At 38.5% G+C, this 16318-nt stretch overlaps 1 protein-coding gene across 1 annotated transcript; it reads right to left on the bottom strand.

Moving 5' to 3' along the window:
• Nucleotides 1-521: 521 nt before the first annotated feature.
• On the bottom strand, nucleotides 522-5735 carry LOC127437615 (G-protein coupled receptor 15). Its single transcript, XM_051692647.1, has 2 exons — nucleotides 4115-5735; nucleotides 522-1081 (listed from the first exon to the last, which is right to left on the bottom strand). The coding sequence occupies exons 1-2, from the start codon at nucleotides 4978-4980 to the stop codon at nucleotides 991-993; spliced, it is 957 nt and encodes a 318-aa protein (XP_051548607.1). The 5' UTR covers nucleotides 4981-5735; the 3' UTR covers nucleotides 522-990.
• Nucleotides 5736-16318: the final 10583 nt, after the last annotated feature.

A 16318-nucleotide genomic window follows, 5' to 3' on the forward strand; every position in this document is an offset into this window, starting at 1 on the left:
ATTCGTTCAAACGAGTATATTATACATAGTAATCTTTTAGAACCAATAGATCAGGCTAGATTCTACATTTGACAAATGTGAATTTTGCATAGCTGCTAGTTCAGTGTGAATATTGAAATATTGACAATGAAACGTTTGTACATTTAAGTCAGAAGGATAAAACTATAGCACCTTATAATAAGGTTACATTTGTTAGTAAATGAATTTGGTATCATGAACTAACAATGAACAATATGTTTGTTTTACAGTATTAATCTTTGTTAATGTAAGTTAATAAAAATACAGTTATGCATTGTTAGTTTGTTAGTTCATAGTGCATTAATGTTATCATAGAACTCTTGATTTTAAAACTGTGATAGTACCTGTTGAAATGAACATTAATCAAGTTTTAATAAATGCAGTAAAAGTTTTGTTCATTGTTAGTTCATGTTAAATAATGTTGTGAACTAATGTTAACAAATGTAACATTTTATTTAAAGTGTTACCAAACTATGATTAGAAAGTATGACTCTTTTAATGAGTAATGTCACATTGTATTCATTAAGAAACGTCGATATTTGTAATTGAACCGATGAAAGAGAGGTAAGTGCTCCTTGTTGCCCTTTTCCTAGCTAATTTGCCAAAATGGTATGGTTTTCATACCTCTTAATAATTTATGCTACATTACTTAAATTATTTTACTTAAAAATAGTTTTGTTTCCTATATAAATATACAACGGCCACACCCTTAATCATCCTTATTCGAAACGCAGTCACTTCATAAAAATAAGACTTGTGCTTTTTTTTAAGTTCATCCTTAATTGAAAAAGAGATTTAGTGAATCCAGGTAAGACATGATGAGGCTTATCATATTAAATAAATTGAGCCAGTATGAGAAAATAATCCCATGTATGACATTTGGCATCCAAGAGATCAGCAGTCAAACTTTTTTTTCTCCTGACAACTCTGTTCAAATGTCTTATAATCTCATGGTTTCATAAGGCAGACAAATTAAGAGTCTTTGGTGTTCAAGTTTCTCTGATATGTGATGCTGAGAATTCTCTCTTCTCCCTTCATGGGTTTCACATGGCCAGAGTTCACCCTGTTTCAAAAGAAAGCCACCAATGGATTGATGTAAAGATACAAAGACTGCAATTTAAACTTAACATGCTACAATATATATAATTTTAGTAACACTTTATAATAATTGTTCATAAATAATGTAATGCTTAACAGGTCATTAATTTACAGTACATTAGTTAAAAAGGTCATACCACCTTGAGTCATGTATTTTACTATATATAAAGTGTGTGTGTGTGTGTATATATATATATATAAAGTGTGTGTGTGTGTGTGTGTATATATATATATATATATATATATATATATATATATATATATATATATAAAGTGTGTGTGTATATATATATATAAAGTGTGTGTGTGTATATATATATATAAAATGTGCATGTGTATATATATATATATAAAATGTGTGTGTGTGTGTGTGTATATATATATATATATATATAAAATGTGTGTGTGTATATATACAGGTGCATCTTAATAAATTAGAATGTCGTGGAAAAGTTCATTTATTTCAGTAATTCAACTCAAATTGTGAAACTCGTGTATTAAATAAATTCAATGCACACAGACTGAAGTAGTTTAAGTCTTTGGTTCTTTTAATTGTGATGATTTTGGCTCACATTTAACAAAAACCCACCAATTCACTATCTCAAAAAATTAGAATATGGTGACATGCCAATCAGCTAATCAACTCAAAACACCTGCAAAGGTTTCCTGAGCCTTCAAAATGGTCTCTCAGTTTGGTTCACTAGGCTACACAATCATGGGGAAGACTGCTGATCTGACAGTTGTTCAGAAGACAATCATTGACACCCTTCACAAGGAGGGTAAGCCACAAACATTCATTGCCAAAGAAGCTGGCTGTTCACAGAGTGCTGTATCCAAGCATGTTAACAGAAAGTTGAGTGGAAGGAAAAAGTGTGGAAGAAAAAGATGCACAACCAACCGAGAGAACCGCAGCCTTATGATTGTCAAGCAAAATCGATTCAAGAATTTGGGTGAACTTCACAAGGAATGGACTGAGGCTGGGGTCAATGCATCAAGAGCCACCACACACAGACGTGTCAAGGAATTTGGCTACAGTTGTTGTATTCCTCTTGTTAAGCCACTCCTGAACCACAGACAACGTCAGAGGCGTCTTACCTGGGCTAAGGAGAAGAAGAACTGGACTGTTGCCCAGTGGTCCAAAGTCCTCTTTTCAGATGAGAGCAAGTTTTGTATTTCATTTGGAAACCAAGGTCCTAGAGTCTGGAGGAAGGGTGGAGAAGCTCATAGCCCAAGTTGCTTGAAGTCCAGTGTTAAGTTTCCACAGTCTGTGATGATTTGGGGTGCAATATCATCTGCTGGTGTTGGTCCATTGTGTTTTTTTGATAACCAAAGTCACTGCACCCGTTTACCAAGAAATTTTGGAGCACTTCATGCTTCCTTCTGCTGACCAGCTTTTTAAAGATGCTGATTTCATTTTCCAGCAGGATTTGGCACCTGCCCACACTGCCAAAAGCACCAAAAGTTGGTTAAATTACCATGGTGTTGGTGTGCTTGACTGGCCAGCAAACTCACCAGACCTGAACCCCATAGAGAATCTATGGTGTATTGTCAAGAGGAAAATGAGAAACAAGAGACCAAAAAATGCAGATGAGCTGAAGGCCACTGTCAAAGAAACCTGGGCTTCCATACCACCTCAGCAGTGCCACAAACTGATCACCTCCATGCCACGCCGAATTGAGGCAGTAATTAAAGCAAAAGGAGCCCCTACCAAGTATTGAGTACATATACAGTAAATGAACATACTTTCCAGAAGGCCAACAATTCACTAAAAATGTTTTTTTTTATTGGTCTTATGATGTATTCTAATTTTTTGAGATAGTGAATTGGTGGGTTTTTGTTAAATGTGAGCCAAAATCATCACAATTAAAAGAACAAAAGACTTAAACTACTTCAGTCTGTGTGCATTGAATTTATTTAATACACGAGTTTCACAATTTGAGTTGAATTACTGAAATAAATGAACTTTTCCACGACATTCTAATTTATTGAGATGCACCTGTGTGTGTGTGTGTATATGCCTATTTTTAAGATTTATGCATTTTAATTTCATAAAATTCTATCAGACTGAATTGCATAATTTCTAACATTAAGTTAATAAAACCAAAAATATTTATTGATTTTAATTATTAAAGATTACTCAATTCCATTTGATGGAATTTTGTTATGAAATTGAAATGTGAAAATCTTAAAATTATTTTTTTTGAGTGCATCAATAATTACAAACAAAACCATTTTAGCTCACTTTTAAGATTTACACATTTCAGTATCCTAAAGTTACATCAAACTGAATTGCATAATGTTTAAATTATATTAATAAAACTTATATATTTTATTATATTTTATGAAAGATTACTCAATTCCATTTGATGGTATATTGTTATAAAATTGAAATGCGTAAATCTTAAAATTAGTTTTTAAATGCATCTATATTTACACACTTAAAAAAATGAGCTCATTTTTAAGATTTGCACATTTCAATTTCATAAAATTAAATCCAACTGAACTGCGTAATGTTTAAATTACATTAATAAAACTTAAAATACTTAGTAATTTTTATTAAAGATTACTCCATTTAATCTGATGGAGTTTTATGAAATTGAAATGCGTAAATCTTAAAATTATTTTTTGTGTGTATATAATTCATAACCCAACACAAAAACATTTGAGCTCATTTTTAAGATTTACGCATTTCAGTTTCATAAAATTACATCAAACTGAACTGCGTAATGTTTAAGGAAATTACATTAATAAAACTTAGATATTTTATTATATTTTATGAACGATTACTCAGTTCGATTTGATGGAGTTTTGTTATGAAATTGAAATGCGTAAATCTTACAATTATTTTTTTCCAAGTATGTATTTGAATGGGACCTGTTTATCGCTGTATAATTATTAATGACTATGGCCTAATGAGTTATGATAAAGTGCTGTATGTTGGCATTTAATCAGCCAATACATGTGGACACTGTTTAAAACAAATAGGCCCGAAATAAACCTTGTTTTTCTTCTCTGGAGTATTTTGCTCCACACGCGGTTCCAGACCGCCGCGCGTAAAGATGGACTTCCCCAAACGTACAGCGCCGGCGTGCTGAGCGCGTTCAGTCGGGCCATGATCGCGAACAGATTCGTGGCTTCATTTCTGAACCTCAACCCGCCTTTGGTCACATATCTCACCGAGATGTTCACAAAAGACGGAGCCCACAAGGTGAGAAAACAAATGACCACGAAAACGATAATACGCAACGATTCTTTCTTGCTGTCCTTCTCGCTGCTGGGCGCCTCTCGGCTGAGCTGATGTCGGGCGATCATGTACAGTTTGATAGTCATCAAAACTTTGACGGCCACGATCACCTGTAGGACTATGACTCCAAACGCGTTCATTTGAGCGGCGAACGCGACGGGCACAACACTTTGAACAGTCAGAATTGAGTATGTATAACCCCAACAAAGCACACAGACGCCGATCACAACCCCACGCGTGATGTAACGCTTGTAGAAGAACGGATGACACACTGCCAGGTATCTGTCAAATTGCGCGAATAGAAACGTCAACACATTCACCCCTAGGAATGACGGTAAAATGTAATAGGTGCCGTTTCGGGACGGATAGCCCTCCTGGACATCGAACAGGCCGAGATAGAAGACAGAGCAGCCGGTTAAAGTGTCACTGATGCTGGTGTTTAACATGAAGATGAAGCGGTTCTGGGAGCGCAGGGCCCTGGTGCCCACGATGCCGATGACCACAGAACCAGCCAGGAGAGCCGAGCTTGTGGCGAATAGGATATGAAAAATAAATATCAAATAATCTTCTGGATGAGTAAAATCAACTGAAAGAGGAACGGTTCGATTGAACTGGAGCATTTTAATGCGTCTTCGGTGAATGGAGGACACCGGTGCCGTTTTAAGGGTGTTTAAATAGACGGGAGTCGACCTCAAGGGACTGAAATTCAACTTAAGACAATTTATTCCTATAATGTCACATAAGAAAAGTCTACTACACTAAGGGACCCAGTGGCAGGTGGAATATTTCATGGAACCTACAGTATATCAATGATATCTTCCTGCATAGAGCGCCTTTAAATTTGGAAAAATCTATAGTTCTGCATGACTTTATTATGTTAATGTGTGATTTTTAGAGATCTTTTCTTAATATGTCATTCTTTATATTAAGACCTTTACATGGGCTTTAAATATATATGCATCTGCAATATGTTCATCATTTCTATTTTAAAGTCTGTAGAGAAAATGATGTATATATATACAATAGAGTCACATTAGTTAAAAGACCTATGAGTAATATGACACTTACAGTGCCAAGATGTAATCATGTAAAAGAGGTTTGCTTGGGGGCCGTTCACACCAAATGCATTTTTTCCTCTGTCTGCACCATTTTTTAATTGTTTTCTATATAAACAACAGTGTTAAGTGGAGTCGGATTACAAAGTAGTTAGTTACTGTAATCTACTTTTATTGAAAAACCAGTTGTAAACTTGTCTACTTGTACACAGATTACAATTTCAATTAAGTTCATTACTTTTAAGTGCATTATTACCCATATATCTTAATAATATTATGTAGAATGTATTCCGAACATGAATAGATGTCTGATTTCTGTGCCAGCATAGGCAGGAGCGCTATTATGTTTTTTGGGGCCCCCTGACCAGGGCCGTAGCAAGAAATTCTGGACCCCATGACTGTATATTGGTCTGGGCCCTTTTTGTATTTAAAAATACAGTTTAAAATTTGTTGTGGGCCCCCTGGACTTGTGGGCCCCTAGAATCATTACCACCTTTCACCCCATTAGCTACGGCCCTGCCCCTGACAACTTTGCACACATGTCAGCCAAACGTCCAGTGATAATCTTTTTGGACTGTGATCGAAAATGTAGGTGAGAGTGAACTGGTTCTTATAGTGAGGTGTATTTGGCTGTCACCATGGAGTGTCATAAGGACGCAGAGGCAGCATCCAGATTTAAAGGGTTTTAATGTCCATCAAAGCAGTGGCGGATTTATGCATGGGCGACATGGGCAGTTGCCCAGGGCAGCATCTTGGGTGGGGGTGGGGGGAGGGGGGGTGGCAGCACGAGGCACCCACACAGACCCCCCCCCCACCCCCGGTGAACAACTTTGGGGGTGTGTTGAAGCGGGTTTCATCCAAGGCGCCATACAATCACCTCCCCCTGCTTTATACATAGCATCCTCGCAAGCAGTGCCAAGTCCCCATTGACTGATCTGCTGCATGATCAGCACATGGACAAGACCCATGTCACTCAGAGGGTGCAACTGGATTCCCTTTTCTAAAGAAAATATTTTTACACTTTCAGATATGCACTCAGTAAGTTTTTAGCTACCAGTGGTTTTGGACTCTATACTGACACCTGTCGTCACTGATGCATTAAGTTTGTTTTGTAAACTTTCGTTTGGATTGAATCTAAGATGGTCCGATACGCAGTGTAGTATGAGACGGATATAAACATACTTATTTGGCTTAAGTAAAGTGAATTTAAAGGGATAGTTCACCCAGAAATGAATTCTCTCAACATTTACTCACCCTGATGCCATTCCAGATGAGAATGACTTTATTCTGCTGAACATAAATTAAGATTTTTACAAGAATATCTCAGCAATGTTGGTCCATACAATACAAGTGAATGGTGGCCAGAACTTTGAAACTCCTAAAAGCACAAAGTCAGCATAAAAGTAATCCATACGACTCTAGTGGTTAAATCCATGCCTTAAGAAGAAATATGATAGGTGTGGGTGAGAAACGGATCAATATTTAACTCTTATATATTTAAATATTGAACTTTTTTCTATAAGTTTTAACCTTTGATCAGCCCCAACAAATAGGTGGCTAAATGTGGAAGTCACATCCACACCAGAATGTGGAAGTGAAAGTGAAAGTGTAGATTTACAGTATAAAACGAATTAAATATGGATTTTTTCTCATCCACACCTATTATATCACTTCTGAAGATATGGATTTAACCACTGGAGTCTTATGGATTACTTTTATGGTTCCGATCACTCTGGACTATACTGTTGACTTGGGCTCTGTTGTTATCTGTATTAAGTATATTGCATATGTTGTTATATTGTTTGGTTTCCTTGTTTTGTTTTACATGCACTTTTATGTTTGAGTGGCTAAAAGCTCTATATAAAATGAACATGTTGATATTGAGTCAGTCAATTGCATGACACAAGTTGTTATATGATGTCAACATGGGAGCGCCCATGAGTGGGCGACCTGCTCAATATAAAATTAAACAGCTTTTATGGGGTTACTGATATGATTGCCTTCATCTCACGTGAGTGAGAACAGCATACTGCAAGAGGAAATGGTAAACCTTCTATCACACATTCACACATGTACTTTAGGTCCACATAGTGATGAAAAACTTGGAAATATAAGGGAATTTTAAAATTGAAATTAAAAGTTTCTGAAAAATCTAATTTCAGGAGGATAGTTACACTGTAATAATGTGGTAATCTATACTTGTTACCTTAAAGAACTATTTCAACCTGATATAACCCCTAAAATTAGTTGTTGTTGGTTCAGTTATGTTAAATAATATTTTTGACTTGAATCAAATGAGTGATTTAGATGTTACCACATGAAGCACTTTTTTTCCATTGCATGCTCAGCTCTGTTGGCTAGAAATTGTTCTTTGTATGTGCCATCTCTATAAAAGTGATTTAAAAAATCTGTGTCCATTTATGAACAATGGGAAAAGTCATGTAAATCAGTTTTCTTTTTCTTGTAAACAATTGTGGGAGTCATGTGCACTGGTTGAAGTCTTGACTTTTGAATAAATATCTCTAAATTATACAGTCAGTTGGTCATTCAAAATCAAGCTAACCAACAAAAGATAGCAGTTCTGGCTGTTTGGCAGGCCACTGTTATGCAAGGTTTGACCATTAAACTGACTTAATTTCTGCTTATCAATGTGTTTCAATCTTTTTTTCTTATCCATACATCATGATGTCCTGACTGTGTAGCTAGTAAAACTTTAAATGATTTGTGTGGTCGTAATATAAGATGCATTTTGACTGATACTCATAGCAATATTACAACCCAGTATTTTGCTCTTCCAGGTTATCAGAAATTGCCTTTAATGTGAATATGCTTTGAATGAAACTGTTTCACTCAGATGACATATTCTTGTAAAGTTTTTCTTCCATCTTTTTTCAGAGTGAACCCTTAGTTTGTGGAAAAGAGCGCATCCTCACATGGACAGGGTGTAGCAGTGGGATTCACTTGCCAACAAACCAAGATCGAAAGAAAGTTTAAAGAGACTTGTGAATCTTGTTTAGTGCACATAAGCTAAAATAGACAATGTTCTGTGTTTTATGTTCTCGCCTCTCTCTCTCTCTCTCTCTCTCTCTCTCTCTCTCTTATAACGTTTGTCATGTCTTTTGTGCAATGTCTGAAACTAATGGCACATAATTAGGGCAAATATATTATTGCTTATTTCATTTCAAGTTCTATGAACAAATTTGTGGAAGGCCTATAGGAACAATTTAAGGCCCTTTCATGTGAGAAATGGCCTTTTACAGTGCCAAGACGGACAGTGTGCTGTATGTTCAAGCTATGATGACTGATTATCTTCCCAGTTTCCTGTGAATGTATGCACCTGTCCACTGATGCTTTGTAGTTGATTTAATGCTATATTGAAAGTGTGCAGGTGATAAAAGTTTAAATGTCGAGGGTTGATTTGTTTGATTTTATTATTCATGTATTTGCATGAAAAGGGTGCATTGATGGTTCAGCACTGAGGTAATTGTTCAAAATGATAAAATTTGCTCATATATCTGGTGACCAAACTTCAGCACTCTGGACAGCGCCACATTGTTCGTGCAGCCGTTAATACAAGCTCAAACAGTCGGAGATATAATAATGGCAGGCCAAATGCCTCTTTGGGTCACGTTTAGTATGTTTACTTTAATGGTATAAATGTAACAAAATGCTTTATGTAAAATAAAATTGAAAAATCCAAATGCTGCAGTAGTCTTGTAAATAAATGTTCAAATAAATCAATCAATTGCACAGTATTTTTGTTTTGTTTTATAGATGGCACTATAGTATCACAAACACTTAAAATCTGTTTACGTGAGCACACTTAATATTCTCTAAACATCGAAAAGATTTATTTTTCTCCAAAATACTCAACAAACCTGTTGACCACCCATTTGGATTAATCATTAACTGATTTCTGAAATTACAACTACATATTAAACCGCACAGAAAACAAAAAGAAGAGCATATAAAGTCATAAAAAGTAGTGCGATGTTTCCCAGAATAAAATAAATAAAAAGCCTATACAGTAAGTCTGTATAGTGTATACCTCAACCCCATAGCACAGCACAAATGATGTGTTAGTCTTGTGTGTTGTCACAGAAAGGCCTATGCATCAATCTACTAACAGTAGTTCCCTTTTTCACATTCATGCTTTATTCCCTGTCTGATTAAACTCTATGACTTTGATAGGTTTGGACAACCCATTGCCATTTGTGACCATTTGTGTTTTCAGCTTGCTTGAGTAATTGCCATGATAGTCATTATCATCATCATTTTAGTGACATTTTCCTGCCAATAGGTTCCCCATGAGATTGTCTGAACTGATCTTACTTTATAATCAGGGCATTGGTATGATCACTCAGTGTGCATTCGTTCTGCCTGGTTAACCACAATAATGATCACCAATATGGAGGTTTATACCTCCCCTGATGATCTGTGAAGCAAAAGTGTACATCCCAGGTGTTCACTTTAAGTATGATGCAAAACAAACAGGTGGAAATAAATGTTTCTGACATGATCCAGACTTTGTGTGTGTTTTGACATGACTAATTGTCAGTTGACTATAATACGGCCTTATAGCCGCATAGGACTTTTACTCACAGGGTGCAATTAAGCAGCTTATTAGATAGCTATATCTTTATTAGTGGGGGCATGTGTCAACATGTGGAAAGCAATCACATATGAATAGATATTAAGGGGAAAACAGGTGGCAGATAGCAACTCCCCCTAGAGATTGAAACCATCACTGTACTTTAAGCACATGTGAATGGTTTTCAGGGCCTTTTAGCTTTACATGTGTGTTTGGATAGTGTTTAGAAAAAACAAGGCAGATGATTGTGTGTGCGTGTGTGCGCATGTGTGTTTGCAGAGAGTAAAAGACTTTCTGTGAGTGTGCTTTGTGTGTTTTTCTATGTGTTGTTTGGCAAGTGGGGTGGAATAAGTGAGACAGATGGTGCGGGGCATGTTTTTTCTTTTTATGTGCCAATTGAAACCATTTAAAGTCATTTTAATAATTAAAATGTACAACAATTAACCATGCAATTCTGACAAATTAGTGATGCCTACAAACATTTTTAAATAAAAGCATTTTCCTGAAAAGCCTATTCGTATGTTTAACGTGAAAGCAAAACACTGAGCTGAGGCACGTAGTTCAAATCAACACTGAATCTATTGCAGCAAGTCAGCTGACTATGTTTTCGGATGCAGCCATGGTTGACATTTACACAGAATTATAATGAATAGCTCAATAAGTGATCAAATCTTTAGAGGTACTGTGTTTACAAATTAACCTCATTGTGAAATTGATTTGTACTGTAGATGTCTCAGTCATGGTCGTATGTTAACAGGGTGTAAGGTGAACTATTGAGGCCCACAGAGGGGCTAAAAATAATTAAAAAAGGAGGGATAAAACCCTGTCATGCATGTTTATTTTTACACATTGAAATCAGTTAAGACAACTAAAATAATTAGTTGAATCATACAAGGTCATGTGGTTATTAGCACAAATATAGGCAGTAGTTCAATTTCTCATACAATTCAAGACATGTATATGAATTGAAGGAATATTTCGGGTTTAATACAAGCTCAATCTACAGCATTTGTGGCATCATTTTGATTACCACAAAAAAAAAAAAAAATGATCTGGGTTACAGAGAGGCACTTACAATGAAAGTCATTGGGGCCAATCTGTAAACATTAAAATACTCACTGTTCCAAAAGTATAGCCACAAAACATAAACAATATGCATGTTAACATGATTTATGTGATACAATTACTTAATAACCTTTTCTGTGTAAAGTTATCCAATTTTACAACTGGTTGCCATGACGACATAAAACCATTAACCCTAAAATGAAGTTTTAAAATAAGTGCTTTTATAAAATGATAAGCTTCACATTTCTGTGTTAAACCCTCCAAAAATTGGCCCCCATTCACTTCCATTGTAAGTGCCTCACTGTAACCTTGATTTGTGGCAATCAACATTATGCCACAAATGTTGTTGATTGAGCTTAACTTCTATTGAACCTGGAATATTCAAGGGTGTATGAGCAAACTGAATCACTCTTAGTGGCAACTTTTATGTGAAATAGTGCTCATATGGATGTAGCTCTAATTTCAGCTAAGGGAGACAACAAACAAGAGATTCTCATAACATTGTTTTTGATCTGAGACTTGAGAGACCCATGGCACATTCTGAAATTAATCTTTCAAAACTCTTTTTCTCTCTTGGCTTGTCACTGTGTTAGATCACATCTTGAAGACCACTGCTACGTCCTGTCCATGTCAAGCTTCACTCTTCTCCATAGACTGAGGGTTCACTCTGAGAAGCAAAAAGATGAAAGGAAACCAACATCTGGATCCAACAGATATTCATTGTGCTTTCAAGACAAGGCTTATAAGCCATAACAAGATAAGAAAAACATTCTGGGGTGAAATGGTGGTTGCTTGTTTTAAGGCATTCACGTTTCATTTTGGACCAAATTCAACCCCTGCCTACCATCTGTGATATAATAAATCTACAAAGTAATTCAAGTAGGCTACCTTCCCTGGCAGACATTGGTGCCATAATGTTTGACACAAATTTGGCATCTATGTAAAGGACTTGAATTTGGTCCAAATAAATTTTTCAGTAGGCCTGCCTACACTTTTACTCATAAAATACATCCATGTTTTATGAGCAAACCTGCATGTCTACATTAAGACATGAAAATCTACTTTAGTCACTTTACGCAAGAACTATAGCCTACCTTCAAACCGATAGCATCACCCAGATTTTACATCTGGAAGACGTATTTTTTAGGTTGTTAGCTCATCTGCAATACGTCTATACGACGTTTCCTCTCAGATGTCAATAAGACGTTCAGCAGATGTCTTTGAGACGTTTATGATTTAGAATGTTTTTTAAATCTGATCTTTCTAAGATGTTTAGCAGATGGTAATTAGATTGCGATGCTTTCCAGATTAAAAGATCTCGGAGATGTACATGCACTCTCTGGATAATGAGTTACCATGAACCCCAGTATGGCAAAACTTTTCATTAGATACAAGAAGTGGTATACTTTTACCTACACTGGCCATGTCAAACCAATCACATCCCTACTATAGATTTAATATATTATAAAAAATGTAAACATTATGACATTTAGACTATTTAACCCTCTGATGCATGGAGAAAGAGAGAGAGATTACCCTTTCCTCTTGCAGTATGCTGTTCTCCAGACTTTAGTAAGTAGGGTGCTCCTGAGTGCAGAACAGCCCCTGATATACAGTAATGGGGTGAGAACTGCATTCACCCGTGGCAGAGTGCGTAGAGGGTCTGTACCCTCATTTCTGAACGCATAGCACGTTGAACCGACGAAATTGCACACAGTAATATGAAGAAAGATAGGCAACCATGTGATTAGAAAACACACAGCAACGACTATGATGAGATACACGGACGCGCGCTTGTTGTCTCGTTCCGCGCTCGGGGGTTCGCGTTCTAGCTGAACTTTGGCAATGAAAAACAGCTTGATGTTCAACCCAATCATGATTATGATTGTGAAAATGTTCGCCACAAAAGTACCAATGCCTGTAATTTTCTTAGCCACTCCCATTGTTACCAGATTATTAACAGCCACAATCACAAACGCATAAACCCAGTATGCCAGGATGACCAACAGGGTTCTGTTTCGGGTCATGCGCTGGGAGTATTTGAAAGGCGCGGCGACCGCGTGGTACCGGTCCGCCTGCGCGGCAAGAATCGCCATGTAGGACAGACCCAAAAAAGTTGGCGCGATGTATAAAGTACGCGTCGGGGAGTCATAGCTATCACGCACGTCCAAAACCCCGCAATAATAATATGCAACGCCGGAGCAGATGTCACTTAGACACGTGCTGAGCATGTACATAAAGCGGTTCTCTTTGCGCAGGGATCTATTCATCACAATGGCGAGAAACACGGACGCATTGAGAAAAACGATGATGGTGGCGAGAGTTATATTGAAGAGAAACAACAACACGTTCTCAAAACGAGTGAGAGGCAGCACGGTGGCCAGGCCCGCACTACTCTGAGAAATATTCATGAGTGGTGATAGTATTAACATATGCAGTTATGAGAAAAATAACAGTCATTGCTGACATGAGGGTAATTGCACGCGAGTGCAAGAGAGTGCATAGAGTGCACGCTTTTAAAAAGAAGCGCGAGGTGGTCTTCCCAGGTCTCTAGAGAGACTCATTCTTGGAACAAGAGCAGCTTCAAAACAACATTTACAACGTTCATTGGAGCACAAGAATCAGAGCATATGAACTTCCCATCTTAACACTTTGATGGGACTTTTTCATGACTTAACCCTGATAGCACACGTGCATCACCCAGACGTCTGTTTGATGTGAGTGTTTACATCTGGAAGAGGTATTTTTTATGTTGTCTGCGCATCTGCAATACGTCTATAAGACATTTCCTCTCAGATGTCAGTAAGACATTCAGCAGATGTCTTTGAGAGGTTTATGATTAGATTGTTTGTAAATCTGATCTTTTTAAGACGTTTGGTAAATGTTAATTCGATTTAGATGCTTTCCAGATGAAAAGATCTAAAACAGACATCTCGGAGATGTACCTGTGCTTTCTGGGAAATCTAGGGTATACTTTGTTTTGGGCACGTGCCATTCCGTCTCGTGCACTGTCGAGCCCTCAGCCTTTCAAAGTATACGCTTGTTACCGCGAGCCCATATGGATACATTTCTCACATGTGCGCTAGGACTGCCTTGTCACTGTGCTCTTTAAACACAGTCAAAGCCAGGCTCATGCACCAACGACACGCAAAGACGTGGACGCGGGATGTACCGGCACAAGTATTCTGTACTTTGGCCTTACTCTTCTGACCGCGAGTCCATACGGACGCGTTCGACGCATGCGCCTGCCGTTGACTGTGCTGAAGAGTATCACAAAGCAGTCGTAGTGCGCATGCATCGAACGCATCCATATGGACTCAAGGTCAAAAGAGTATAGGCCAAAGTATACTTTGGTTCCCTTATGACTCAGTACACTTGACATTGCGTACTAACGCATAAGGGGAGTTGTCCTTCCACATGACCTAGTTGAAACCTCTCTACAATAACGCCAATATACTAATATTTGAGCCCGCCCTTGTAGGCGCGAAGCTGTCTTTGCACAAACACCATTCCTCAGAATTTTCTTCCTTCAAGACAGCGATTCATCTCTCGTCTAGAAGCCCTCTACTGCTTCGCCGTCGCCGTCGACTACACGAGTCAGCGGGTGGAATCTTATATTGTATATTGTGTGAAATATATATATATTTTAAAAGAGTCGCTTACTTGTTCACGTCTTTTTAAAGTTGTCATTCCGTAAGTGTTCCTTGTGCGAGAGACACATCCCGCCATCAGACCAGCATGAGAGCTGCATTCTCTGTCTGGGCCATGCCCACACAGTGTCAGCACTCATGGAGACAGACTGCCCTCACTGCGAGGGCATGAGTCTCAAAACGCTGTGCTTGCGAATCACCCTCGTTCTGGGGACGATTCAGCCTCCCACGCCCTCCCACCTGCCTCTTCTGTGATACCCGAGGATCACACGAGGAGGCACGGCGGGGCCGCAAGGTCGAGCAGGATGAATTTGAGGTGGTCCTCGTGCCGGCACATGCCCCGCGAGCCCCTCAATCTCCATGCAACGCGTCTATGCCGATGCGAGGCCTCATCTCGTTCGGCGGTTCTGACGCTGGGGATGATGACTATGTCATGTCTCTTGCTGCATCAGGCAAATTGTCAGTGGATGATGCTACTGCCTCTACCCCCCAGCGAGGGCGAGGTGTGTGTACATGCCACTGACAAGGAGATGATTTGCGTCAAGCGACCGCGTCTCGTAGATCTGCCCTGTTATTCCCTGAAGACTTACCAGTTGATAATTCATGTCTGGAGTTTGGCCCCGGTCTTTCAAAGCCAGTGTCAAACCCAGAAAAGGCTATATGCCTAAAGTTGTAACCACGCCCTTCAGAGCGCAGGTGGTTCACCTTTAAGCTTTCTTCCCTCCTCCATTTAATTCGGATGAGGAACAATCCTTGCATTTTTTATGCCCTGTGTGGGCGCTACACGCATCCATTGAGTGCACCCGCCAGTTCAGACTGTCTGATCAGCTCTTTGTGTGCTATGGAGGATGCACGAAAGGAATGTCCGTCTCTAAGCAAAGACTTTCTCACTGGATCGTTGATGCGATAGCCTTGGCTTATGATTCGCAGGGTAAGATCTGCCCAATTGGTGTTAAAGCACACTCAACTAGAGGCATGGCCTCCTCATGGGCATGGATGAATGGTGTGTCTTTACAAGACACATGTTTTGCAGCAGGATGGTCTTCTCAAAGCACATTCACAAGATTTTACAATCTAGAGTAATGTATCTCTCTTCACAAGTCCTCTTTGTTTAGAGCGCTTGCCAAGCATATACTTAGGCCCCTTCCCTTAAGTACAGGCTCCCCCATCATTTTACACAACCGCCTGCATCAGGCCGTTGAAATTTACCAGAAAGTCACAAGCACTTTCATTATAAATAAACTCCCTTCCCGACTGGGTTCGTGAAGGGATTAATACATACTGTATGACTATAGTTCATATATTCATTCTGAGGGCTCCCCTCCTGGCCCAACATGAGGGTCACTCACTTGCCGCATACTCATGTCCCACGGGACTGCGGCATCATGTTTCCTCTCTGGAACATTATGTCATGTAGTGCGGCATGATGGGATTCTGTTCCCTATATGCATTAGCATGTAATGTCAAGTGTACTGAGTCATAAGGAAACGTCTCGGTTACATACATAACCTCAGTTTCCTGAGACGAAGGGAATGAGACATTGTGAACGCTGGCCGCACTATAAGACTCAGAGTCCTTTGAGGTGCGAGCGATGTGC

Source organism: Myxocyprinus asiaticus, chromosome 48, assembly GCF_019703515.2.
Source record: "Myxocyprinus asiaticus isolate MX2 ecotype Aquarium Trade chromosome 48, UBuf_Myxa_2, whole genome shotgun sequence".
Taxonomy (NCBI): domain Eukaryota; kingdom Metazoa; phylum Chordata; class Actinopteri; order Cypriniformes; family Catostomidae; genus Myxocyprinus; species Myxocyprinus asiaticus.